Consider the following 25,974-nt stretch of genomic DNA (forward strand, 5'->3'; position numbering starts at 1 on the left):
CCTGTAAGGCAGAATCCCACCATGAAATTACCTGGCTACCAAAATGGAAGAAATCCTCATAGCTTATTTTTCATCCAAACTGACCTTATATACCGGAAAGTTGATAAAATAAATTCTGGCAGTAGGCATCCAGTACCCAACTATTTGAGTGCAAGAGCTTTATCCTGCAGACCAAGAGCATAGAAACAAAGTGGTATTTGAATGATGAAGCTGCATGCATTCTGCTGAAATGTATGGTGCTCTTATCTACACAGACCCAGAAGCTATCTTGTCCTTCTGGAGAAATGAAACGTTTGATGCATAACGTTTCCTGGGCACTTAATTCATGTTGCCTGAACTTGCTATGCATTGTAATATCTACCTGCAGACTGCTAAAATAAAAGCAATCAATTGGCAATTCCGCCCCCACAACCAATTTGTCCATGTTCCATGTATTATGATATTTACATATAATGATAACTAAATTGGGAGAAAGTATGGGGGAAGCATTTGTGCTAGGTAGTCTTAATACACTGCTCTTTTTAGTCCAGAACTCTGCTACCATTTTGGTATAACAACAACAACAACAATTTATTTATACCCAGAACATCTGGCTGGGTTTCCCTAGCCACTCTGGGTGGCTTCCAACAAAATATTAAAATACAGTACTGTAGTCTGTCAACCATTAAAAGCTTCCCTAAACAGGGCTGCCTTCAGATGTTGTTCTCTTTGACATCTGGTAGGAGGGCTTTCCACAGGGTGGGTGCCACTACCGAGAAGGCCCTCTGCCTGGTTCATGTAACTTGGTTTCTTGCAGTGAGGGAACCACCAGAAGGCCCTCGGTGCTGGACCTCAGTGTCCAGGCAGAATGATGGGGGTGGAGACGCTCCTTCAGGTATACTGGACCGAGGACGTTTAGGGCTTGAAAGGTCAGCACCAACACTTTGAATTGTGCCCAGAAACGTACTGGGAGCCAATGTAGGTCTTTCAAGATGGGTGTTATGTGGTCTCAGCAGCTGCTCCCAGTCACCAGTCTAGCCGCCGCATTCTGGATTAGTTGTAGTTTCCGGGTCACCTTCAAAGGTAGCCCCACGTAGAGCACATTGCAGTAGTCCAAGCGCGAGATAACTAGAGCATGCACCACTCTGGCGAGACAGCCCGCGGGCAGGTAGGGTCTCAGCCTGCATACCAGATGGAGCTGGTAGACAGCTGCCCTGGACACAGAATTGACCTGCGCCTCCATGGACAGCTGTGAGTCCAAAATGACTCCCAGGCCATGCACTTGGTCCTTCAGGGGCACAGTTACCCCATTCAGGACCAGGGAGTCCTTCACATCTGCCTGCCTCCTGTCCCCCCAAAACAGTACTTCTGTCTTGTTAGGATTCAACCTCAATCTGTTAGCCGCCATCCATCCTCCAACTGCCTCCAGACAGGACCTTCACCACCTTCACTGGTTCTGATTTGAAAGAGAGGTAGAGCTGAGTATCATCCACATATTGATGGACACCCAACCCAACCCCCCTGATGATCTCTTCCAGCGTCTGGGTAGCTTAAGAGATTTGGAAGAGGGAGTCCAAATAGTGCATAGAAGAAGGAAAGCTGGCAAGCAAAAAAGAGTTTAGATGAATTCAATAGGGCAGAAAGCTAGAAGCCAGGGTGTGGAGAGTTGCAGCGGAATCAGACTCTGGGGCAGAGTTGTCGTCAGGTTTGAGGAGGCCCTGGACGAGGTGAATTCATCCCTCCCCCCAGCCTAGTGTCCCCCCCCCCATTTTCTGTTTTGCCTTCCCTCCATTTTTATCTTAAATACAAGTGAGGGTTGCTTCACTGTCACCAACGCCTCTTCTCCCTGCCTACTCTTCCCCTCACTTACTTTTTTTCCCTGTGAGGATAAATCACTGAATCCGGATCACATCTACCTGAGAGTTCTCAAAGAACTCAAACGTGAAACTGCTGATTTGAATCAATGGACACTTATCCAGATGGACTGCATTGCATGGCGTGTGGTTGAATTAGATGACCCTTCAGGTCCCTTCCAACTTTACAATTCTATCATTCTATGAATGTTCAAAGTGGAGTCTTTCAGGGATCGGTATTGGGACCTGCACTTTTTAACTTGTTCATAAGCAATTTTAGAGTTAAGGGAGGTGAGGCAGCCAAGTTTGCTGATGACACTAAACTGTTTGGGGTTGGTAAAGCTAAGAGAGATTGCGAAGAGCTGCAAAAGGACCTATCCAAACCTGAGTGGGCGGTAAAAAGACAAATGCAATTCAGTTTAGACAAGTGTAAAGTGACGCAAACTGGGACAAAAAAATAATTATCTTCATTTCGCATATAAGCTCATGAGCAGTGAACTGGTGGTGAACAATCCCATGGGGTGGTAGTAGATAGCTCCATGAAAATGCCGACTGTACTGTACTGTAGCTGTGAAGAAGGCAAATGCCATGCTAGGGATCAATAGGAAACTGAAATGGAAATGGCTGATATCATAATGCTCTCATACAAAACTATGGTGCAACCACGTCTGGAATACTGCATCCAGTTCTGGCTGCCTCACCTCAAAAAGGATATTGTAGAGTTGGGAAAGGTTCAGAAAAGGGCAACCAGAATGATCGAGGGAATGGAGAAACTCACCTTTGAGGAAAAGTGGCCACAGCATTGTGGAAAGGCTTTTCAATTTAGGGAAAAGATGAATAAGAGGCAACATTAAAAAAGGTATAAAATTATACATGGTTTGGAGAAAGTAGGTAAAGTTTTTCTCCCTTGTGGATATCCAGTGAAGCTGAATGTTGGAAGGTTCAGCACGGGCAAAAGAAAATACTTATTCATGAAGCGGCTAGTTAAACTTGGAATTTGCTCCCAAAAGAGGCACTGATGGCCACCAACCTAGATGGCTTTCAAAGAGGATTAGGTAACATTCATCCTGCATTTGTTCCGATTTGCTTGTGGGGTGTTTACACATCTTCCCTTTAACCATTTGTTCATTCCACACTTTTCAATGCATTTCCCAACCACAAAAAGTCAATTTCCTTTTAAAAGTGGAATTGTTGCACTAGGTAACAGAGCACTTAAACTGTGCAAACTTAACTTTTTTGGTAGGCATTTGAATCCCTCCAGCACAAAAAAATCTGACAATCCTGGAGGTGCCACCAAGTCATGAAGAAAGCCAGCGATTGATAGCAATCAGCACATCTTCATGAAGATACACAACAACTAAAGGCCCACTAAAGCAGTTTCCAGCTCCACTGATTTTCTCCTGCACAACTTTCCTTCAGTCTTACAGCGATAGTATCAGTGCTTGTTTTATTCTGGTGGGTTTTTGACATCACCATTAGCCCAGAGGCATTAGGATTTGTGATGTATAAGATGGGACTATTGCTTCTCAAGGATGCACCAACACTTATGCATTCCTAAGATTATGGTGTAGCCACCTAGAAAGAGCACATGTCTTCATTCCATTGCTGCCTGCACCCGATGCCTTGGAGGTTGTCAACTGAAGACACCCTGGATTCATCCTCAGGGCTGAGAAAGAACACGGGAGATGAGTCAAGGTATATTGTGCCTCAGCCGCATAAAGCTTTATAAATCTAAATCTGCACTTTGAATTGTGCTCAAAATGTATACGGGAAGCCAATGCAGAAGCTGGAGCAATGATGTAATACGATCCAAGCTGAAGCTTCCAAGGACCTTCAAGAGCAGCCTGATAGTGGCCTCCAGGCGATGAGTGGAGGACATCACCACAAGGTGTCCCACATGGGACAAATAAAACAACAAACATGCATTTTTTCATCTTTCTCATGGGAGAAAAGTGCTCCTGCCCTGTGCTGGAACCTGGAATTCCAGGGGAAGAGCTACAGCTCAGTAAAGGGAAAGGTCTTAGGTTAAATCCCTGGCATTTGCAGGATGTGCTGGGACAAACTCCCTGTCTGAAACCCTAGTGAGATGCTGCCAGTCTGTGTCGACAGTACTGAGCTAGATAGACAGTTTCCTATGCTTAGGAGTGCTCTGCTATGAGGTTGAGTGGCAGGGAGAAACTTTCCTCCTTCAAAATCACATGTGCAAACTGTCACCTTCCCCACCTTTCCTTACTTCTCTCTTGCTTGCACTCAGCTCCAGAGTATGTAGAACCATAGAATTGTAGAGTTTGAAGGAACCCCTCAGTGATTCTAGTCCAAACCCCCTGCAATGCAGGAATCTGCAGCTGTCCCATACGGGAATCAGACTTGTAACCTTGCAATCTCCATTCTGAGGCTTTGGCTACTACCCAGAGCTGTGAGTAGTGGAAGCACGAGTGGCTCCAAGCCCTTCTGCAAGAACGTCTCTGAAGTGAGAATGAATGCATTTCTTCTGCCCGGGTTCCGTGCAGCTCAGGCAACGCTCTGCAGAGATGCGAATGGCTGATTTGGGTGGTTTTTTTTTTTAGTTATTATTATTTTAAAATGCATACTTTGATCTCTCTCGGAACTCCCCCCCCCCTTACATTTAAAACTGCTTTCGGTACGTCCAAAGCTCCCTCAAGAGGAGCTCCGCACACATCTCTCCCCCCCCCCAGCAATGCCCCGGAGGGCTCTTTTTTTGCAATGTCACCGGGAGGAGAATGCAGGTGCAACTCCGGGCAACCGCTGCACGTGATCCCCGAGCGGCGCTCCGCCGTCGCCGAGGGTCCCGTGTGTGTGTTGGGGGGTGGGGGCGCAGTTCCGACCACCTTTCCTTTCCCCAAAAAACACCCCGTCGGTCGAAGCAGCCTGGTTCCCCAACTTCAGCAGTTTTCCCTCGCACGTGCGAGGCCGTTCCCCGGAGAGGGAGGCGAGTCAAAAGGAAAAAAAAAAAACCACCGCCCTCTTCCATTTTAGGTGGTGCGTCCGCCCCCCCCCCCCGCTCCGCCAACCCACCTCAGCCCGTTTCCTGAACCGCTAGTAAGTCTCCCCAGGAACGCTGATGGGCCCAAACTTTCCGGCCCGCGCGCGGCTCCAGAAGCCCGCCCTTTTTTTTTTGGCGCGCGCGAAAACGAGCGTCGCTCGCCGGTTCCCCCTCAGGCGCCTGAGGCCGAGCGGGCCGGGCGCTTCCCCTCCTCCTCCTCCCCACCTTCCCGCCGCCCCACCCGGGGCAGCCCGAGCCAGGCTGGCGGGGGCGGCGGCGAGTGCGTGTGGCGCGGCCAAAGGCAAGCTGCCGCCGCTGCCGTTTCTCCTCCTCCTCCACCACCGCCGTCGCCTCGTCGTCGTCGTCCTCCGGCGCCGCAGGAGCTCGGCGGGGCCGCCAGGCTGCGCTCTCGGGCCGGCTGCGAGCCTGGCTGCTTCCCCGGGCTGCCGGGGCTCCGGAGCGCCAGAGCCTCCCGGGGAGCAGGCGGTGGTGCGAGAGCGGGCGGGCGGTCCCGGGACAGCGGCGGAGGCGGCGGCGGCAGCAGCTGCTGCAGCGGGAGGAGCCGGAGCGGCTCGCTGCTGCAGCGGGAGCCGCCCCGGCTCGGAGCTCCGCTTGGCCGGGCTGCGGAGCGGCGAGGCACCTGGAGCCCCTCGGGGGGCGCCCGCTAGGCGAGCTGCCTGCCAGCCGAGGAAGCGCCGTCGGCCGCTGACCGAGGTGCCCTCGCCAGCTGCTCTCCCTGCGCCCGGCATGACTTGCAAGGGCTCGTCGGGCTGGGGGCTTTGGGTGGCCCCTTTGGCGGCGCTGCTGTCTCTGAGAGGTAAGCGGGGGTGCCTGGACGGGGCGGGCGGGGGGGGGGGGAAGAAAAGCATGCAGCCTCCTTCCTCCCTTCCCTGCGCTGAATTCGAACTCGCAACTTTGGTGCTGCGGGGGTCGGGCGGAGCGACGGCGTCAGGAGCCCCAGCCCAGGAGCCGGGCGCTTCTCGGGGAAGGCGGCTTTTTTTATTTTGCTGAACCAAGCAAGTTGCTGTAAAGTCCCGGAGAGTGAGGAGTAAGTGTGCGAGGAGGGTTTCGTCCTCCTTAGCAGTGCCGCCTTAAGCGCCTCGATGCTTTTGCAGAATAATCAGAACCGCTCCCCTTGCCCTGCTTGTTTCTCCTCTGCAGAGCGTTGAAAGGGTAGAATAATGTATACGGATTTTAAAAGGGGTTTTGTATGTGTGTGTGTGTGTGTGTGTGTGTGTGTGTGTGAGAGAGAGAGAGAGAGAGAGAGAAAGTCCGCTCTGATCCAGCGACCTTTCAAGGGACTGTAGCTGTAGAACTGCTTTTATTATAAGGAGCTGGGAAAGCCGTTACTTTCTCCTGTAATGTTTCTCTTCCTCTCTTTTTGTAATGCAGAGTTATAAACGTTGGCTGAGAGCTTATTTCCACCCTGCGTGGATAGGGTGTGTTTTCTGTTTCGTTTTAAGAAGCGTGTTGGGCTGATTGCTTATGTACAAAATAGTGTTTTTTTGTGAAACACACACAAGCAAAATAACAGTACTGTAATCAATATTAAAGCATAGTTTTACTGTGTCTCTTTTTTAAAAAAGGGGGTTATAATCCAGAGGTCCACTTTCCCAGTTGTGTAGAACATGCAGTAATCTTTAAAAACCAAGCAATGCTCCCTACAGCCTTAGTCACTTCATTATTCTGCACTACAGATACTTCATTTTTAGTGCTTCTTTCTTAATCCTGGACTTCACTGTGGTGAAGTTCCTTTAATTTTCAAGGTATTGACTTGAACACTGGTTCTTCTGAAAGCATGCGGGGAAGTTTGTTTTAGGAGAACTTTCTTGTTCAGAAGGACAGGAGCACTGAAAAGTGTATAAAGCCCTCTCAGGCAGCCCAAACCAACCTGCTACAGAATTTAAGTTCAGTTGGGGTTATTCCCAAATAAGACTGTAGCCCAGGATACCTGCATTTGATCTGATTTGATAGTTTATCCAGATTATTTACTGCTTTTATGCTAATTGTTTCTGTTTTAATACAACAAAATAGTCTCTGAAACACACATTCAAAAACAGTTTTTATACGATAGTAGAGTAACTATTTCTGTGTAATCTGTTTCAACTGTAAGTACTTGGATATTTTAATCCTAGTGTCAAAACTTAAAAAAATAAGTTTTGGTCTGTTAATTATGGGTAGCAATTCTTGTACTCTGATGAGATAGAAAAGATTAAGTGTCTCTGACCGTTTGTTCTATTTTTTTTTAACACAGTTGAAGTCATTGGGGTCAGAAATGTGAATCATGAATACCTCACTAAGATGTGCTAACAGATTTGTTTTAGCAATATTAACATTTGTGTGTGACAAAACGATGCGTTTCACTTTGGATAGGAAGTATCATTTCCATAGAGTTGAACTGTGCATGGATTGAACTCTAAACATACTTGGAAACAACTAAATGATTTGAATGGGAGTTCCTTGCAGGTGATCATGCTTAGGATCAGGGTGTGATACTTACTGTTGTGCAGTTTACAAATGCAGGGAAGAACTGAGAGTCACAGAGTTACCTACATTTCAACACTATCTCATGCCAACTGTTTACTGATGGGAGTTAAGAATTGTTTGTTTTTCTTTTTAGAACTTTACAGGAATGCAGGGATCAGTTTTGCTATTGTACTGGTTTGACTACATGCAACTATTAAGTAAGAGTCGCCATGCTCATAGTTATGTGTGAAGTGCTGAACTTTTACCACTCCTTGATACTTTTAGTGATTTAAAAGGAAGAGACGCATCTTACTGTGGTGTAGTTTTTCAAGTCACATTGTGGGTATTTTAGTAAGCAAGGTATTTGTGACTCTAGTTTCTCCTCTTCTTCTTGGATTATGTGATTTGGTTACCACAGCATGTGGTGCGTTGGCAGGGGACTGTTGTGCTGCTGAAGCTTGAGAGTGAAGGACTCAGACCCCTGCTGCTATGATCCAGATGCAGAACTCCACCAGCTGCACTGCAATTGGTTTTGTGCCTTTGACAATGCTCCCTTAATTCAGGTCTGCAGCACTCCCTTGTGCTTGTTATCAGTTTTGGGATTTCCTTAAACAGTTGTGCTTGGTTTTACAGCCTTGGAAAAAGCGTGCCTAATGTTGAACCTCTGCTCAGCTTTCCTGGCTGCACATGCACTATACATTTAAAACATATTCTAAACACATTATTTCCCTCAAATAATTCTGGGCACTGTAGTTGGTTAAGCATTACCGGGATTGTAATCCTGCTTGCAGTAAACTACATTGTCCAGAATTATTTGTGGGAATGAATGTGTTTTAAATGTGCTTTAAATGTATATAGTGTGTACACAGCCCCTAGTCTTGGCATGCAGTGTGTATAATGCTTCATTGCCACCCATTTCACCCCATTTTGTCCCCCTTGCTATTTGAGCACCCTTAGCTGTTCAGTCCTTGCAAGTGCTGCATGTATTTGTCAGCCCAAGGCTTGTTCTGAAATTGGACAGAATGATAAGTGAGTTGGTCCACAACAGCCTTGTATTTAAGCACTTGCCTGGGAGCCATAGGTGATGAGACATGAAAGGCCACTGTCAGAACTGGATTGGCTGCTTCACTCCCATTATTTCACTTCCTTCCTGGTGCCCAACTATGTTTGTGATGTGGCTGGCAGTGTTAAGGTTGGTAGTGCCCCTCCTCATTCCACAGATTAGCCCTAGTGAATAAAGTGAGATTTCAGTTTTCAATTATGTTCAGTCTGTAAGGAGGCTAGTAACTTTCATAGACTTGTTTTATTTGGCTGGTTGGCCTATGTCTCTTCAGCATCCGTTGAGTCCATTGAAAAATGGTTTTAGGGAGAGCCGAGGGTAGCTCCAGAGACACCCTTCATTTGTTGGACTGCCACTGTCTTTCAACTCCAGTTAGCATAGCCAAGTGGTCATTTATGATTAGAGTTGTAGTCCCAACACCAGCTGAAGTGCACCGTGTTGGTTACCTCTGACTCTTAGGAAATGTGTGGGTGGTTGTCTGCAGTACTGCATGCTCTTTCCTAATTTTCCAAGCATTAGAAACAACTCTTCTGTCATCACAGGATTTCTCCGTCTGTAGATCAGTGAAAGGTAGGCCTTTCTGTAGAAACAGAAGAATTGTGCTCAAACTACCATGCATGATTAGTGTGACGTCCTCATAAGCCCCAATTTAGGACCTGAAATTTTTTATCCAGTTCCTACATAATGGGTGGTGGTGTGAAGGAGTGGCCATTCTCTTGTTTTCACTTTTTTTGGTAAATGGGCTAGGGAGCACTGTAATTTGGCTTTGTACTGTAGAAGGACACTTTCCCATAATGGCATAAAAAATAATAATCCTGAAATGATGGAGCAGTGAGGCCAGTGGAAAGGACATGTAAGGTTATGTGTGCTTTAGACTTTTAAAATATCAGCGCTGGAAGTGGAGTTTTAACACTGGGGTTGCACAGAATATGCACAGCTACCTTCAGCACACATTGTTCTTCAAAGCCAAGACTTATTTGTAAGGAAGGAAAGATGTGTCACTCATCCCAGACCCTGTGGGATAAGTCCAGCTTAAGATCCAGTCCAGCATCCTCGTCTCACAACCAAGTAGGGGTTTCCATAGGCATGAAAGCAATACTCATCTCCCACTCATGATCCCCAGCAGCTTGTATTCAGAGGCATACTGCCTCTGATACATGAGCTGATAAATATAATTATAATTATTTATGAATTTATGAATCACCTTTTGCATGTGTCTCAAGGTGCTTTATAGATAGAACATAAAAACAACTGATCATAGTTTTAAAACAGTACCCCAAACAACAAAAAATAGGTGTTCATTTTTTTAAAACCCAAGGCAAATAAATCTTTTCATCCCGCTAGAAGAGCTTGTTGAAACAACAAAATTCTTCAGTATTCTCCAGAAAAGAACAGAGCAAGGGGGCAGCCACCATGAAAGCCCTGCTCCAAGTTACTGTGGAACAGGCTTCTGATATTTTTGGAAGTTGGAGGCAAAACTCTGGTTCAGAATGCAGTTATCTACTGGATATATAAGGGATAAGGTGGTATTTCAAGTAACCTAGCCCTGAACTTTATATGTAAGTACCAAAACCTTAAACTTAGCCCAGTGATGGATTGGTAGTCAGTGCAAATCGTGCAAACAAGGTGCTATATAGTGAAGGTAGTTTGCTGCCAGCAGCAGCCTAGCCACCACATTCTGCACTAGTTGCAGCCCCTTGACCAACCTCAAGGGTAATCATCATGACTGGTAGCCATTTCCTTATGAATTTGTCTAAAATTCATAATTTAAGGCCATCCAAGTTTGGTGACCATCAGTAATAACTTGTTTGAAGGCATTGCACAGGGCAACTACAGTACCAGTGACTTAGCTATTTGAGCAGCGGAACATGCAACAGTTTCCCTAGGTACGAAGCACAGTTCATTCGCTGGTGGGAAATTCAGTGTGTCCAGAAGGGCATCCTTTAAAGAAGACTGCTGGACACAGGGCAGTAAATGGACAACAACTGTGTACTAAACTGTTGTACTATAAGTATATTGTACAGAAGGAGCAACAGCAGGGAGGAAAGTACTGTACTGCTTCCAGTACACCATGGAACAGAATTTTCTTGTTTCTTGTAGGAAGGGAAGTTACCCAAAGCTTCTTGACAAGAGCTGTAGACTGTCATGGATCTATTTCTGAACTAGAGAACAGCAAAGGCTGAATGACAGAAGGGAAGCACTGTTAAATATGGTGAAAATCAGAACAGTTTTCATCTTGACATTGGAAGGCTTACATGGTGTACCAGAGCCTAGAAGTGCTGCAGGTCTTACTCAAATAGATGGGACTTGGCATTGATTTCAGGATTGCATTGTCCATTTGGTTGGTATTTGTACCATCTATTTTAAAAGGAAGCAGCATTTCCCTCTTCACTTGTATCAAAGCCTTTTCAACAGTTATTCATCACAGTGCAGCAAAACAGATTTATACTTCCTTTTGTCTGTGTAAGCCACTCTCTCAATGCCTATATCAGTAGCAAAAATAATTACATGTTCTCAGTTTTTTTTTGTCCAAGATTTTCTAATTTTAAACCAATGCATTCAGAATGACGGCAGAATCAGCATGCCAGATCTAGGCTTCTGATGCATCTGTAGAGATTATCTAGATCTGTTCTCTGTTAAGCAATGACAGTTTGGACAAATGGACACAACTGCTTGGAGAGTATGACACCATCTAGCTTTTAACAAATGTATGTACTGAGTAGTTAATGTATGGACTTTTAAAAAAAAATCTCCTTTGCCTCTTCCAGAGGAGTGGATGTGGGAAGCAGACATTAAAAAAAACAACCTCCGTTCAAATACCATATCAGCTTTTTTGGTAATAATCTTATTTTTGAAACAAACCTTATTTATTTACTCATAGTATATGCTTGATATACATAGCAGTGACATATTCTTTCAAAAGATATACAGTACAGTCCACGTGAAATGTTTCTGAGCAGGCCTCCCAGTGATCTTTATTTTCTCTGTTCACCTGTGGTTCTTTCTGCTGTGAATATCCCACCAAGGTTGTTCCCAGTCCTTACACCATCTCCCATTCTACAAAAAAAGTATGAAACTTGTTAGTTGTGGTTTGCGTGCTATGGCTTATTGAACCTACTGGGAATAAAATGACAAAAATTGACTTTGAATGGTCGATGACCCTTTTCTGTGGCACTTAATACCATTTTTATAACTTATTTTGAAAGGGACCACAATTAGCTTTGTTTTGATACCAAAACAAACCCAATTGGTTGAAAAATAAGTGAAACAGGAGGTTTTTTCAAAACTGACGCAGAAATTGCATTAGCCTAAATCGCGTGAAAATCAAATTTAAAAAAAAAATTCTCCTGAGCCAAATTTTGGACCAAAAACATCTTTAAAAAATAATTTGAGGTTATCTCATAGGTATCTACACATAAACTTTTTTTTTGAAGAAAATCTGAGTCGTGAGAGCACATGACACCAGGAGATTTGATGTGGAATGATCCATATGTGAGAACTTGTTCAACATTGTGACTTTAATCTGGGATAGTGTTGAGTTGCAATTGACTAGACTTGTTGGGTGATCAGCTATGTCTACATTGAAAGCCACAATGTAGGAATGACAGCCTTTAATTTACTTTATGTATTTGCTGATACATGAGGCCAGCCAAAACATACTATACATTGTCTGAGCTATAGAGTATTCCATCTCCCTTGCATTGCATTTTCCTCACTGATTGGCAGAAAAGGTGATTACATTGTGCCCCAGTCCCTTTAGTGGTATAGAGTACAAATGTTCAAATCTTTGTAACACAGGGTACTGTTTGCAAGGTCTCTTGGAGGAGAGGTAAAATAGCTTGCATCCATATTATGCAACAGAAGTAGGGGTACTCAGCAGTTCGGGCTTGCAGTAGAATGAGTAGATGGCATATTCTTGGCTCCATGGTCCAAGTCTTAACCACTAGAGAACATTTTACATCTTATGGCAAATAAGCAATATTCCCCCTGGTACCCCTTAGGGGATATTTAGCGACTTTTTCTGGTGACTCATCTATTTGTCAGGATGCTACTATTATACTTTTTAAAATACAGTATTCAAGAGTGCTTGTAAACAGTTTCTTTCAAGGAGAATTGCACACACAACATATTTGGAGTTCATCGGAGTGATAAGCTAGCTTTCTTTGCTTTTAAATGCCTGCTCATGCCTTTGAAGAGCAATAAAGTTGTTGCGTTTGACATTTCTGTTGGCATTGTTGCTCCAAAGTATTTACGTACAGTGTAACCTCTACTTACAACCATAATCTGTTCCGGAGGTCCGGTCATTACTAGAAATGTACATAAGTAGAGGTACATTTTTCCATAGAAAGTAATGGAAAAGTGAATTGATCTGTTCTAGACAATGAAAAACACCCCCTAAAAAAGCAATTTAACATGGATTTTACTGTCTTAACGAGACCATAGATCCATAAAACGAAGGCAATAATCAATGTACTGTACTATAAAATAAATAAGACAGTATTGTAGATGAAAAAAATTAACATTTTTTTTTCTTACGTGCACTGAGGGTGGGTGGGCTTACCTGGCTACAAGCTGGGGGTGGGGCAAGGGTCAGTAAAGAGCTGATTCAATTTGGCCGGGGTCACTTTTTTTTCCTTGCCAGGCCAGGTTCTTCTCTGGACTTCCTTGGGTTAGTTCCTTGGCGGGGTTTGGGGCTGCAGTGCGCCCTGCTGTGCCTCTTGCAGGCGGCACCTCTTCCACAGCTTTGGAGGTGGGATGGGGGCCCTCTCCCTGGCAGCAGAGGCCTCAGCGCTGCTCTGCAGCCGGCCGGGCGAGCTCCGGGCTGCTGGCAAGGCCTCTGTTCATATCTAGCGGAAAGTTCATAAGTCAAAGCATCTACTGAAGGTCGTAACTGGAATCGTACGTAAGTAGAGCCGTACATAAGTTGAGGTTCCACTGTAGTAATTTGCTTTTGTAAATTGGAAAGTGGTAAATGTTTTCTTGAGAGCTCGTTTATAGGTAAGAGCTATATATGAGTGAATGAACATAGCTGGTGTGGGCATCACCACTGGTGCTCATCATTGTGGCAATCTGAAAATGGGAACATCATGTTCTTACTTTCTGAGAAATACAGTTTCTTAGTTCTGTGCCAAAGACTATTGTTTTCTCATGATATGTTTTACTTTCAGTCAGTAGAGAAGAGTTGTCTACTGTGCTATTAAACACAATTTATGTTAAATACCTCAGAGCTGCTGGTGATCTCTCATATCTACTTTAGCTTTATATATTCCCCCCATGAAAATGTGATAGTACAAGCAAGCTGACCATTCTGGGGTGACCAATGTAACATTTATAAGCTTCTTTACATAATATTTTGTGTTTCAGCTAATAGTATTGAGCATCAATTACCATTAAACAGTTGGTTAGCTGCCTTGATCTTTTCTACAAAAATTATCAAGTAGTAGTTTAAATACAGTGGTGCCCCGCAAGACGAATGCCCCGCAAGACGAAAAACTCGCTAGACGAAAGGGTTTTGCGTTTTTTGAGCTGCTTCGCAAGACAAATTTCCCTATGGGCTTGCTTAGCAAGACGAAAACGTCTTGCAAGTTTGTTTCCTTTTTCGTAAAACCGTTAATACCCAGGGTGCATTGCTTGAAGAGGTGCAGTTGCGACTTGACTTCGAGGAGCAACTCATAGCACGCGGTGTGGTAGCCTTTTTTTGAGGTTTTTGAAGACTGGTGATTTTTGAAGCTTTTCCAAAACTTCTTTTGCAGCCATTTGGTAAGTTAAACTTTTAAAACTTTTTTGGGGGTTTTTGGATTTTGGGTTGGGGTGTTTGGAATTCAAGGACTTGGTGTTGGGGAGGGGTTTGCAAGAATCTGGAAGCTTGTGTGTTTTTTTTCTGCATTTTTATGATTTTTTGTGACCATTGGGCCACTCTGCTGTTTGTTTGTTTTTTTTTTAAATCTGGATTTGAATTTCTGTGTGGTGGGTGGCTGGGGGAACAGTTGAGGAGGGGTTTGCAAGAATCTGGAAGCTTGTGTGGTTTTTTCCTGAATTTTTATGATTTTCTGTGACCATTGGGCCACTCTGCTGTTTTTTTTTTTTTTAAAAAAATCTGGATTTGAATTTCTGTGTGGTGGGTGGCTGGGGGAACTGTTGAGGAGGGGTTTGCAAGAATCTGGAAGCTTGTGTGTTCTTTTCCTGCATTTTTATGATTTTTTGTGACCATTGGGCCGCTCTGCTATTTTTTTTTTTAAAAAAATCTGGATTTGAATTTCTGTGTGGTGGGTGGCTGGGGGAACAGTTGAGGAGGGGTTTGCAAGAATCTGGAAGCTTGTGTGGTTTTTTCCTGCATTTTTATGATTTTCTGTGACCATTGGGCCACTCTGCTATTTTTTTTTTAAAAGAAAATCTGGATTTGAATTTCTGTGTGGTGGGTAGCTGGGGGAACAGTTGAGGAGGGGTTTGCAAGAATCTGGAAGCTAGTGTGGTTTTTTTCTGCATTTTTATGATTTTCTGTGACCATTGGGCCACTCTGCTGGTTTTTTTAAAAATTTCTGGATTTGAATTTCTGTGTGGTGGGTGTGACTTTAAAGAGCACTTAATAAACTCTTGTTGTACCAAATTTGGCTTTGTTTGGACTTTTTTTGACCATAGGAACGCATTAATTGAATTTCAATGCATTCCTATGGGATTTCGTGCTTCGCAAGACGAAAAATTCGCTAGACGAAAAAACTCGCGGAACGAATTAATTTCGTCTTGCGAGGCACCACTGTACTTCCTTTTTATTGTGTATTGAAATATGTAACTAATGTAACATTCTTGCAATCTCAATAACTTTTCTTGGATTTTGTTGAGGGGGGAAAGGCATGTGCTTTTGTAACAAATGTAACACACTCAAGCAGCATAGGTTTTACTGTCTGAATATGATTTTGCTCCTAACATCATCCATTAGTTCAGTTGGTTATAAAATGTAGTGGGTTTGATCCCCATACAGGCCACCTGCATATTCCTGCATTGCAAGGGAATGGACTAGATGACCCTTGGGGTTCCTTCCAACTCCACAATTCTATGATTCTATAAAATTTATTGTCAGCAAAACTATAAGTACGCTAAAGGCTCATTAGCTTGTTCTCAGTTTTCTTGGAGAGGTCTTTAACTGCACTTTAGGGGAAAAAATCAGAGAAATTCTGGGTCATCTTGTATGTGACACTTCTTGCATGTGGTTGTTTTACTCACTTGTAAAATGCCATTTTGAAAAACAGTTGCCAATTAATGAAACGTGGGGAAATTATCTTTGAAATTATATAGAGCATGTTAACTACATATGAAAATGAAAATTGAGTCTATAGGTTGACATTTCTATGGAACTATCCAATACGACTTGATTAAAAAGGATCCCCAAGCAGTGTTCAAATAAAATTATAGGTAAAACACAACTAATACCTATAAATCAACTAAAAAGAATATACATAAAACTGTAATTAAAAACAAAGATAAAATATAGGTATTAAAGTGTGTGTGTGTGTGTGTGTGTGTGTACATGTTGAAAGGAATTTTGGGCTAGAATTCCCATATGTATACATGGGGCTTTGAAGACATGGGTGCGTGTGCTATGTGTTTGTTCCGGGAACTCTTGAACACTGCTATTTCTTTAATATATTTTATTATTTATACCACACCCATTCTGGGTGGCTTACAGCATATAGAAAAAATGGTAAAACATCAGACATTAACTATTTCTCGATATAGAGCTGCCTTCAGGTGTCTTCTAAAAGTCAGAAAGTTGTTTATTTCCTTGATATCTGATGGGAGGGCGATAGTTGTTTATTTCCTAGACATCCGATGGGAGGGCGTTCCACAGGGCAGGTGATACTACTGAGAAGACACTCTGCTTGGTTCCCTGTAACCTCATTTCTTCAGTGAGGGAACCACCAGAAGGCCATCGGAGCTGGATCTCAGTGTCCAGATTGAAAATGGGGATGGAGACGCTCCTTCACGTATACTGGGCCGAGGTTGTTTAGGACTTTAAAGGTAGGCACCAGTGCCTTGAGTTGTGCTCGGAAACATACTGAGAGCCAATGTAGGTCTCTTAGGACCAGTGTTATATGGTCTTGGTGGCCATTGCCAGTCACCAATCTAGCTGCCGCATTCTGGATTAGTTGTAGTTTCTGAGTTACCACATAGAGTGCATTGCAGTAGTCTAAGTGGGAGATAGCAGGAGCTTGCACCACTCTGGTGAGACAGTCCGTGGGCAGGTAGGGTCTTAGCCTGCATACCAGATGGAGCTGGTAGACAGCTGCCCTGGACACAGAGTAGTGTAATATGTATCCTAAAAATAAATAAATACTTAGGTTCTTGCTTTAAGCATTCATTTTCATTGGTCATTGACTTTTCAGTGTTGAGAGGAATTTAAATCCTTTTAAAATAATGGACAAAATGAAGAGATATTCTGAGCCCATCTAAATATGAAACAGTGCAATACTGGACATACATACTCAGAAACAAGCCACATTGAATTCGGTGGTGCTTACTCCTAGGTAGGATTGCATCCTATATCGGGAGAAAAGGTCTCTGCCCTGCCCCCATTGCTTCAGATTTTTTTCCCTGTTGCTTTTGCTTTTATGTTCACATTTCTGACAATATATTATTTTTTCTACTCTTGCTGCTATGGCACTGCACAGATTTGGTAGCAAATAGTCCATGATAAGGTAAAGACTTGCCTTGAGTGGCTCAAAACCAGTGAAGTTTGTATCTTTCAGTTCTAGCTTCTGCATACTTTTGACTTTGACTTTCTTCCTGTAATATTTCAGTGAGATTGCATAGGAGCGGAAAGATAAACATGTGCCAAAATCTTTGCAACATCAGATCCTTTGTGTGTGTTAAACTTCTTCAAATTGTCATTACCATACACATTTGATTTAATCTGCCTTCGTGTTGCCTGGATCCCTTGCTTTGTTAAATCAACATTTCCATAAAGGGAGACGTTGTGGGATTACAGTGTTTATAGGAATTGACGTTTTAGTCCTTAGACCTTCTATGCTCTGGAATAATCTGTATTTTCCTACTGCAACAGCTTTAACGTGTTGGATAAGAAGAGGCGCTGCAGGATACCTTGTACCTCATGAAGCACAAATTGAGTTGTGGAGTCCAAAGTGGGGGCTATAAATACAACATTCTGGTTGTGCATTTGGTCAGTAGTGCTATCTGGATCCCCTGCTGCAGTTTAAAGTTGTTATTTGGTGTAGATCTTAGAGGTACTTGAACTGGTGACACCCAAGTGGTTCAGGCAGATGTGGAGAAATACTCCATGTCAGTGTTTTCAAACTGGGAACATCCCTTTAAGGAAAACATGTAGAATTATTCTAGATATAATTATTGGCATTTTATTTTATGACTCTATTGCTTCCTGCCTCTTCAGATCAATAAAATAAAATTAGCTTACTCCAAATCCTAATGCAGAAAACATTTGTATATACCCCTGTGCTCATTAATTTTTTATTGTGTGCTGAATATGTAATATTTAACCATACACTTCTGTTTTGGCACATCACTGGTAGAACTCTTTATTTTTGCACTGGTATGAGTGCAGCCTCCTTGCTATTTTTATCCAAGAGCCTTTGGCTGCAATCCTAAATGTACTTATTTCAAAGTAAATTTCAGAGAAATCAGTGGGATTCGCTTGCAAGTAAATGTGTTGTAGAACCGAGGTGCCAGCCTCGTTTATCCATAACTTGTTTTATAACTTTGCAGACTAGAGCCGTTGCAGCTCTAAAAAGACTTAAAAGGAGTAAGTCCCTTCGAACTAAGAGGGGTTTACTTTTGAGCAAAGATGCTTAGGAACATGCTATAGGGCAATAGTTTTGCACCCTTTCTAAGATGCAGCTTCTTTCTACTCTTACACTTTAATGATGGGTTCATGATATGCCTAAACTGTTATCTTATAAGAACACAAGAATAGCCTGCTGGATCCCACCAGTGACCCATCAAGTCCAGCTTCCTGTTCTCACAGCGGCCACCCAGATGCCTGTGGGAAACCAGTGAGTGAAACATGAACACATGAGTACTCTCCCCTCCCATGTCGTCCAGCAACTGGTTTTTGGAAGCATTGCTGCCTCCAACTGTGGAGGTAGAGCATAGCCATCATGGCCAGAAGCCATTGATAGCCCCCACCTTCGTCCAATACAGTGGTACCTCAGGTTACAGACACTTCAGGTTACAGACTCAGCTAACCCAGAAATAGTACCTCAGGTGAAGAACTTTGCTTCAGGATGAGAACAGAAAGTGTTCTCTGGCGGCGCGGCGGCAGTGGGAGGCCCTATTAGCTAAAGTTCAGGTTGAGAACAGTTTCAGGTTAAGAACGGACCTCCAGAATGAATTAAGTTCTTAACCCGAGGTTCCACTGTGCCTCCAATCCAAATTGGTGGCCCTCTCTTTAGGCTGCTGTTGTTTATTGCACTGCAAGGGTGAAATCAGTAGCTGAGAGCTGGTGGGACCAAGAACCTTGGGACTTCCAACTTCTACTCAAATACCTAAAAATCCTTCATTTGGCAATATCTGATAATATTTTTGGTTATTCCCTGTCTTTAGATAACAAAGAGTTGTCACATTTTTGGATTCACCCCATTCCCCCACATCCACAAGATATAGAAACTCCTTTCAATCAAAGCTTGAAAGGATGTAAAACCAAGAGGCCAAGTTGCATTCCTGTGCAATGCGTTATGAGCACCCACGGTTTAATGCTGGTTTGTCCATGTAATTTATTTTTGAATACATCTAAAACTATAGCTTAGATTACCATTTCAAGCACTTTATGTTTTAACCAAATAGGGCTTAATGAACTGTAAGTTCCAGCAACCTTTTGAAATATCTGCTAACATTCAGTACCCTGATTTAGTATCTGCTATAAGTGAGCGAGTGGTTTTGTTGTTGTTAACACTCTGTTTGTAGTTGTTCGCATTCCCACAAGCAGCAGCATCCTACTCTGGTGCCTGTGTGGTCAAACATTTATTAAGCCTACAAAACATACGTTGGAACTTAATTTTATTTTGTACACCGAGAGCAATTTTCACAGCAGTCTTATGGAGCAGTGGTGCATTACAGTGCACATTTGAGTAAATGTTTGCAAGTTGTAGTCTCAGATCATAAGTTTGCATCATCCCTTCTTCCTGTGACACCTTAATCCTCTGGTACTGTTTTATTAACTGAAAGAAGTAATAGATCTGGAGTGTAACGCTTTCCCAGAATGCTCTGTATACAGACAAATGTGGGAAGATCATTTTGCTTTCCTGCACTGTCCCGGTTCATAATTGCTTCTTTTATTTCTTTAACTTCCAGGGAGTATTGATGATCACATCATTAATTATTCTCTTTCTGTTTTTTTAAAAATGAATGGAATGTGTACGGTAGTTGATTTCATGATCTTCAAACCATTTATATTAGAGTATACCCACTGAAAGAAAAGGAATTACATCAGGCTATATTACTTCAGGACTTTTGTTCTTTTTGGACTAATAAGAATTTTGGGAAAACCAAATTCATAGATGCTGCCAAATACTATTTATGGAAGACACTTCCCCCGCCCCCCCCCGCCCCGATTCATAGTGCTCCCACATTCCCTTGAAGTTCACTTATTTTGGATTTAGGCTGTGTTTCTTGAAAAGAGCACCCAAAACCTATCAGCTGCATTTCAACCAGGCACAATTTTTTTGGTCTACAGCTCCCATCACTTGCAACCAGCATAGCAAATGGGAATTATAGTCCAAAGCATTTGGATGGCACCAGGCTGGCAAAGGCTACTCTTGCTTGTTTCATTGGTACTCTATAGTGCTTAAGATCTTGGTTAGGACTTCTGGCATGCCTAGCTCACTCAAAGTTGATTTAAACGTAGTGTTAAGTTGCACATAGTTTGACCCACATACTTAGAAAATGCAACTGGAGATTGTTGTCTAACTGTAGAAGATGTGGCTTTTGGGGGTGAGTTAATCTTTTCTGCTTCAGCAGGGCCAGCCAGAGACATTTGGTGCTGTGCGCAAAAGGCCCTGACCATCCACACCACAGATCCGGGTCCCAACCACTCGTTGCTCCCACTGTTGTGCCCCCACTACTGCCAGCTCTGTCATTGCAACTATACTCTCATCTGCAGCTACTTCCATGCTGCCACAATGCAACAGCAGCAGCAGAAAGGGTGCAGCATTGAGGGTGCAGTGGTGAGGGCAATGAGGCTGTTTTGGTGTCAGGGCAGGGTAAGATCGGCTGCCTGAAGCACATGGTCTCACCTCACCTCACCTAATTCTGCTGAAAATTGCTTCCTCAGCTGCTTTTTCACCTGTGGGTTCAGATACTGGGTGTGTTTGTCTTTTTCTTCACTGGAAGAGGAAAATGCTTAGGGATAATATTAGTGGGGAAACCAACAGGAGTAAAAGATAGAGAAGGTCCCCTCAGCCCCACTAGTCTCCCTTTACTGCATTTCAGCTGTAGCTTTGAATCCATTATACGTTTTAACAGAAGTAGAGAAAAAAAGCTATGTGCAACCAAGAAATGTGCATGGTGTGGTTCATTATAATCTTGAGGGTTTTTTCCTTGGTTATCTGGGACCATGGAATATAATCAGTAATGACTATAAAACACTTTGTGGCATAAGCCCCATTGATTTTTATTGGCAAGTTCAGCACGTGAAAAAAAGAACTTGAATTCTATTCATTAAGGCTGGATCCTGATTCTTATATACAGAATTGTTTAATACAGTGTTATGTGCCAGGTTCTGTAAAACAAAGCTGCATTTCTGGATATGGTTTACCAGGCATTTAGGGATCCTTTAGGATGGAAAAAAAAACCCTCTGTAGAGATGTAAATGTTTGTGTGAGGGTTTTTTATGGCTTTGGTAAAGCTTACAGTGTAAATGTTGAAACTGCTTGTTAGGGAAAGGGAATCTATCAAGTGTATTCAGTAAAGAACTGCAGTTGGTGAGTTTACACACTGCTTGTTGCAGAGGAGGTGGTGTTTATCTTAGCTACTTTATGTGTTTACTGCAATATTCCTGCATCTTGTCCAGTGTAATGTTTATAGTTGTTCATAACAGTTCCTGTAACTGGAAACAATTAACTTAGCTGATGTGGAAATAAAGCTTGTTTGTGGCAGTGTTCGAAACTCCCATTGTTCTAGGCGCATTTCGAGGCAGGGAATTTCATTAGCGCAAGCAGTTTCTGAGCTCTGGGTACAGTACTGCGCCTAAGATTTCAGATTAAAACTACAGAGTGGAAGGAACGGAGGACTTTTTTCTGCCTCCCCACTTCCAGCTACTCTCTGAAGACTGGAGAAGAGATCCTCTTAAGAATATTAGGGGGGGGGTGGACAGGGGAAGGAGTAGACCATGTGAAAAATGAACATAATATTTTAGCTGCAGTTCATTCATTTTAAGCTTTGTATTCTTGTTATAAAAAAGCATACCTAGACATTCTGTTGTTGCACCCATAACCCTAGGTTTAAAGTGCTATTTAGCTCCTAGCTTTCATATCTTAGTTTCTAACACTGGTTTGTGGTTATTCTGGCCTGTGATGAGGCAGATGAAGGGGAACAGCTGAAAAGTATTGTGGCCTTAATGGATCAGATTCTTGAGCTTGGTCTTGGAATCTGTCTTTGAGAAAAGATTTGGACAGGCCTCACTCTTACCACCCAGGAGCTTGGAATATTAATGTGAGCCTCTTATAGGAAGAATGAATTGGCTATAACCCTAACCCTGCTTACCTGGGAGTAAGACCCATTGCATTCAGTAGGATGCATTTCTGAGTAGGCAGGGTTAGGATTAGGGATGGGGGAATCTGTCAGTTTTGCTTTTTCTTGATTCATCATTTTGCCAATCTTATGTTAAAAAACACCTCACGAAAGTTTCATCAACATTTTTGTGTGAATTTATCTGAATATATACATTCTTGGAAGCAATTGTCCCTCATTAATATATGCACTTTCATGTATACTTTACCCTATAGTACCGCATTACTTAGCTGGATAATTGAATTAAAAAATTCAGAGAAGCATGACATTTTGAAGTATATCTGTGTTTTGGTTTGTGTATTGTTTCAGAAAGTGTAAATTGGATAGGCTTACCTTTAAATATGGACTAAACCAAATTTTGCCCCCATCTCTAGGATTGTGCTGTAAGATATTTATAGAAACGACTTTAATATACTAAATATAACTAGAAAATTATATCTTTCAAAATGCTGGCATGTGTTGAGCTTGGAATTCCCCTCCCCATTTCTTCAGAGTTAAGGTTTTCTTCCATCTTATTCTCATTTTCCTCTTGCACTTGGAATGCTCATCCAAAAGTGCCATGAAATATAGTACTTCTTGCCCCACCTCTGCCCACTTCTTCAGATGTATTGGTTCCCTTGGTACCCAAACCATTACCGATCAGTGAAATGGGATGTTCTGCAGTGTGAACAATCACTTTTATTAGCTCTTTGGATGATACTTTAGTCATCTTCTGCCTTGTTAACGTAAGGGTTAAATTTCTGCTGGTTCTGGATTAGAGGGAGGATGTATCAGAAGTGTACAGATGATTTGTGGGGCTGCTGTCAGAATCTCATGACCAGAATAGACCAAGGAGACCTTGGCTCACTGTCAAGAGGAACAAAATAGCCCAAGTCTTTGTCTGTTGGTTTGTCAAGGGCAGTCCCTTGCTCTGCCCTTGAAACAGCTGGTATGCCTCTGGCCTTTCTTACAGGACTCATCCATAATCAGGATCTCCCATCCCCATGCTGTTTGCCCATGATGCAAATGATTTTCCTCTTGTTTAGTTGGATGATGCTAACTTACATGCCATATTAGCAGCGATATTGCTTGTGTGCTTTTTTTTGGATACATGGTGCGCCTATTTTCTTGTGAATTCTGTTGTTCACTTTATATTCTACTCTCTATATAATCATATTTAAACAAAAAAACAACAACTACCCTGGTATTTATAGTACCTGATTTTCACCAATCAGTCTGAAGTTTTGTCTTTTATATTTAAATGCAAAATATATGTCATGCAACCTGTGATAGATGCAAACAGCTCCTGCAGTGTGCAAGAAACCTGATTTGGAATGCTGACCTCTCTGGGCAAGAGTGGGGGGTTCAGGCTCCCTGTATCCATGTTCCCTTGCTGCATCTTAGTTGAAACAGCCCTTATAGCATCAGCAGTATCTTGATGTAATTGACAAGAGGTGCTGGATGCTTGCTGAGTCAGTGAGGTGTGTGCTTGCCAAGTGACTGCAGCAGAATGGAGGCTTTTGCTTGCCTCCGATGGAGCAAAGTTGTCTAGTTTTTTTATGTGCCATCTTAACTTTGGTCTCTCCTTTCTACCATGATATAAGGATTGGCAATATTAACATTTGAGTGTGGAGCAAGAGAGAGAGACGGTGGAAGGACAATAAATAACGAGGCCTTGGTTCTTGGTTTTGCTATCGTGGTAAACTAAATCATTCTCTCTCCTGCTACCTGAACTTAGGCTGAATTCTGTGGCATGAGGAATGGTGATGTACTTACAACCAAACCAATTCATAAAAGCAATGACTCTTCTAACAACAACACACTCAGTTGGTGTGCCAAACTTGAATTCAGGTTTTGGGGTGTAAAATGTGCATCTTTTTCCTTGTACATTTTGTAGCATGGTTATCAAATGCCTTGTTTTAGCTACAGCTCTCCTCTTTTTCATATTATGTAGCTCAAGGTAGCATATGTCTTGATGTGAGATTTTTCTTCATAATGCAAGTTGTCCTTCTGGGAGCAAACAATAAATTTCATGCTATTATGAACCTCATTCACTTAGATTAATTCCGGACTGATCTGTGCTGACTTTTTTTCTCTGTGAAATTTTTTAGGGTAAACAAGGGGAGTGGGTCCAGGGACTTCATTATTTCCTGAAACTCCTTTACTGTACATCTTTACATGTTGGCTGTTTTGTACCAGCTCCTATCCCTCTCTGCTTCTGTGGTTGGTTTGGCAAATTATTTTCTCTTTTGACTTTTTGTGGGGTGGAGATGTGTTTGCAAACAGGGCAGAAAATTCACAGCATTGCTTCCTTCCCCATGTCTATTCTGAGTGAGGATGAGAATCACGGCCTTTGCTTCGAAATGGGTGATGTAGAGTGAACTGAGCTGGAGACATTTTCAGTGAAGTAGGCAGGACAAAATATACCTTCCTGTTACAACTTGGTCCAGATTTTGATTCCCCCCTTGTAAGATGGAGTGGACTCCCATAGCAGGTACCAAATTAGCATTGTTGGGTATACAGATGATTCTCTGTTAACTAATGATTGTAATTAGTTTTGCATGTCACTGAAAAAACTTGACCTGCGGTTTTCAACAGAAATTAAGTCACTTAAACTAGGCTTGTTTGATTTCAGCTTTAAGTTGTCCCTCTAGTCATGTCTCCTCCCGCCTCTAATGTAGGTTCAAGAGAGAGATGTTTTCAAAATATAATGTGTCTAAATGCAGGTCTAAATTCCAGGTCTAAATGCACGTATATTTAAAAATTTCTGTTTGTCTAGTATTCAGGCCATGCCCACCCTGTGAGTTGTCTTCTTTTTGCTGCACTCTTAGGTTTATGTTGTTAATAGCATATCTTGCATTTTGTTGCCTGCACCTCCCTGCACTCTATGTATGAGAAGCTGGACAGTTGGCTCCTCTAAGCGGTTATGTGAGTTATCTGAATTCTGTCTCCCAGTCCCTCTGCCTCACTCCTCCCTTTTCTTAAGAAAAACAACAACCTTCTGTTGGTAAGAATTGGACATCTGCAGCTAAGCATTATTTATGAATTAGTCTGCTTTTTTTTGTATTTTCTAGTAAATTAGCCTCGGTGCCAGATTTTGGGGGCACTGTTAATAGGCAGTAAATTGTCAGTCATGTTTTTATTTTGCCCCTCAAAGGAACACAATTTGTATTGTCTGCCTCAGGCTCAAAAATGTCTTGTTCCACCTCTGGTGAAATTTTGTCCATCTTCAAACTGGGTCAGTTTTCAGCATGATAACACTACATTACACATGCTTACACACATCCCCAGGTGTTCTCATTACAGACAAAGCAGCATTCACAAACAAATAGAGAAGCTGAGTTTCTCATAGTCTTTTACATATTACTTCTGATAACAAATTGTGTATCTGGCTGATAAAAGATGAGTAACATGGATGAAAACACTGTGGTTGTTTCTTAAAACAGTGGTATCTTATCTCTGCCCTACACTTAACTGTCTTTTAAAAGCTATACATTAAAAGGGGCCTGCATTTTCTACCTACTGTGCTAGGCACCACTTCCTAGCTGAGTAATTTCTGTAAATACAGGGCAATTGTTGCAGTGTTAATGGCTCTCTAAGCATGCAGACTGGTGCTCCCAGGCATTTCACACTTCGTGGGGAAGTTGGTATCCTCCTGGCTTGAAAGTGGATGGTACTGTAACAGCCGATTCTGTCCATTTGGTCCCAGCAGGCTCTGATATACTCAGACATAGGTGTTAACTTTTAAGAAGCCAAAACTAGATGTGTTAATTATAAGTGTTGCTATTAGGGACAAGCATACTTAAGATATTTATTTCAAAGCAGTGATCAGACTCAATTCCCATCTGCAAAATGGGAATAGCCTTAGGGATTGCCTT

General features: G+C 42.6%; 1 protein-coding gene across 1 annotated transcript in view; it reads left to right on the forward strand.

The window, feature by feature from the left end:
* Positions 1-5,461: 5,461 nt before the first annotated feature.
* IGSF11 (immunoglobulin superfamily member 11) overlaps positions 5,462-25,974 on the forward strand; it is a 179,267-nt gene continuing 158,754 nt past the window's right edge. Inside the window, exon 1 of the mRNA XM_081004116.1 lies at positions 5,462-5,653. Coding sequence (XP_080860242.1) covers positions 5,584-5,653 — 70 coding nt within the window. The 5' untranslated portion in view covers positions 5,462-5,583. The remainder of the gene's footprint in view (positions 5,654-25,974) is intronic.

The sequence above is a fragment of the Podarcis pityusensis genome (genome assembly GCF_964106645.2).
Source record: "Podarcis pityusensis genome assembly, chromosome: 4".
Taxonomy (NCBI): domain Eukaryota; kingdom Metazoa; phylum Chordata; class Lepidosauria; order Squamata; family Lacertidae; genus Podarcis; species Podarcis pityusensis.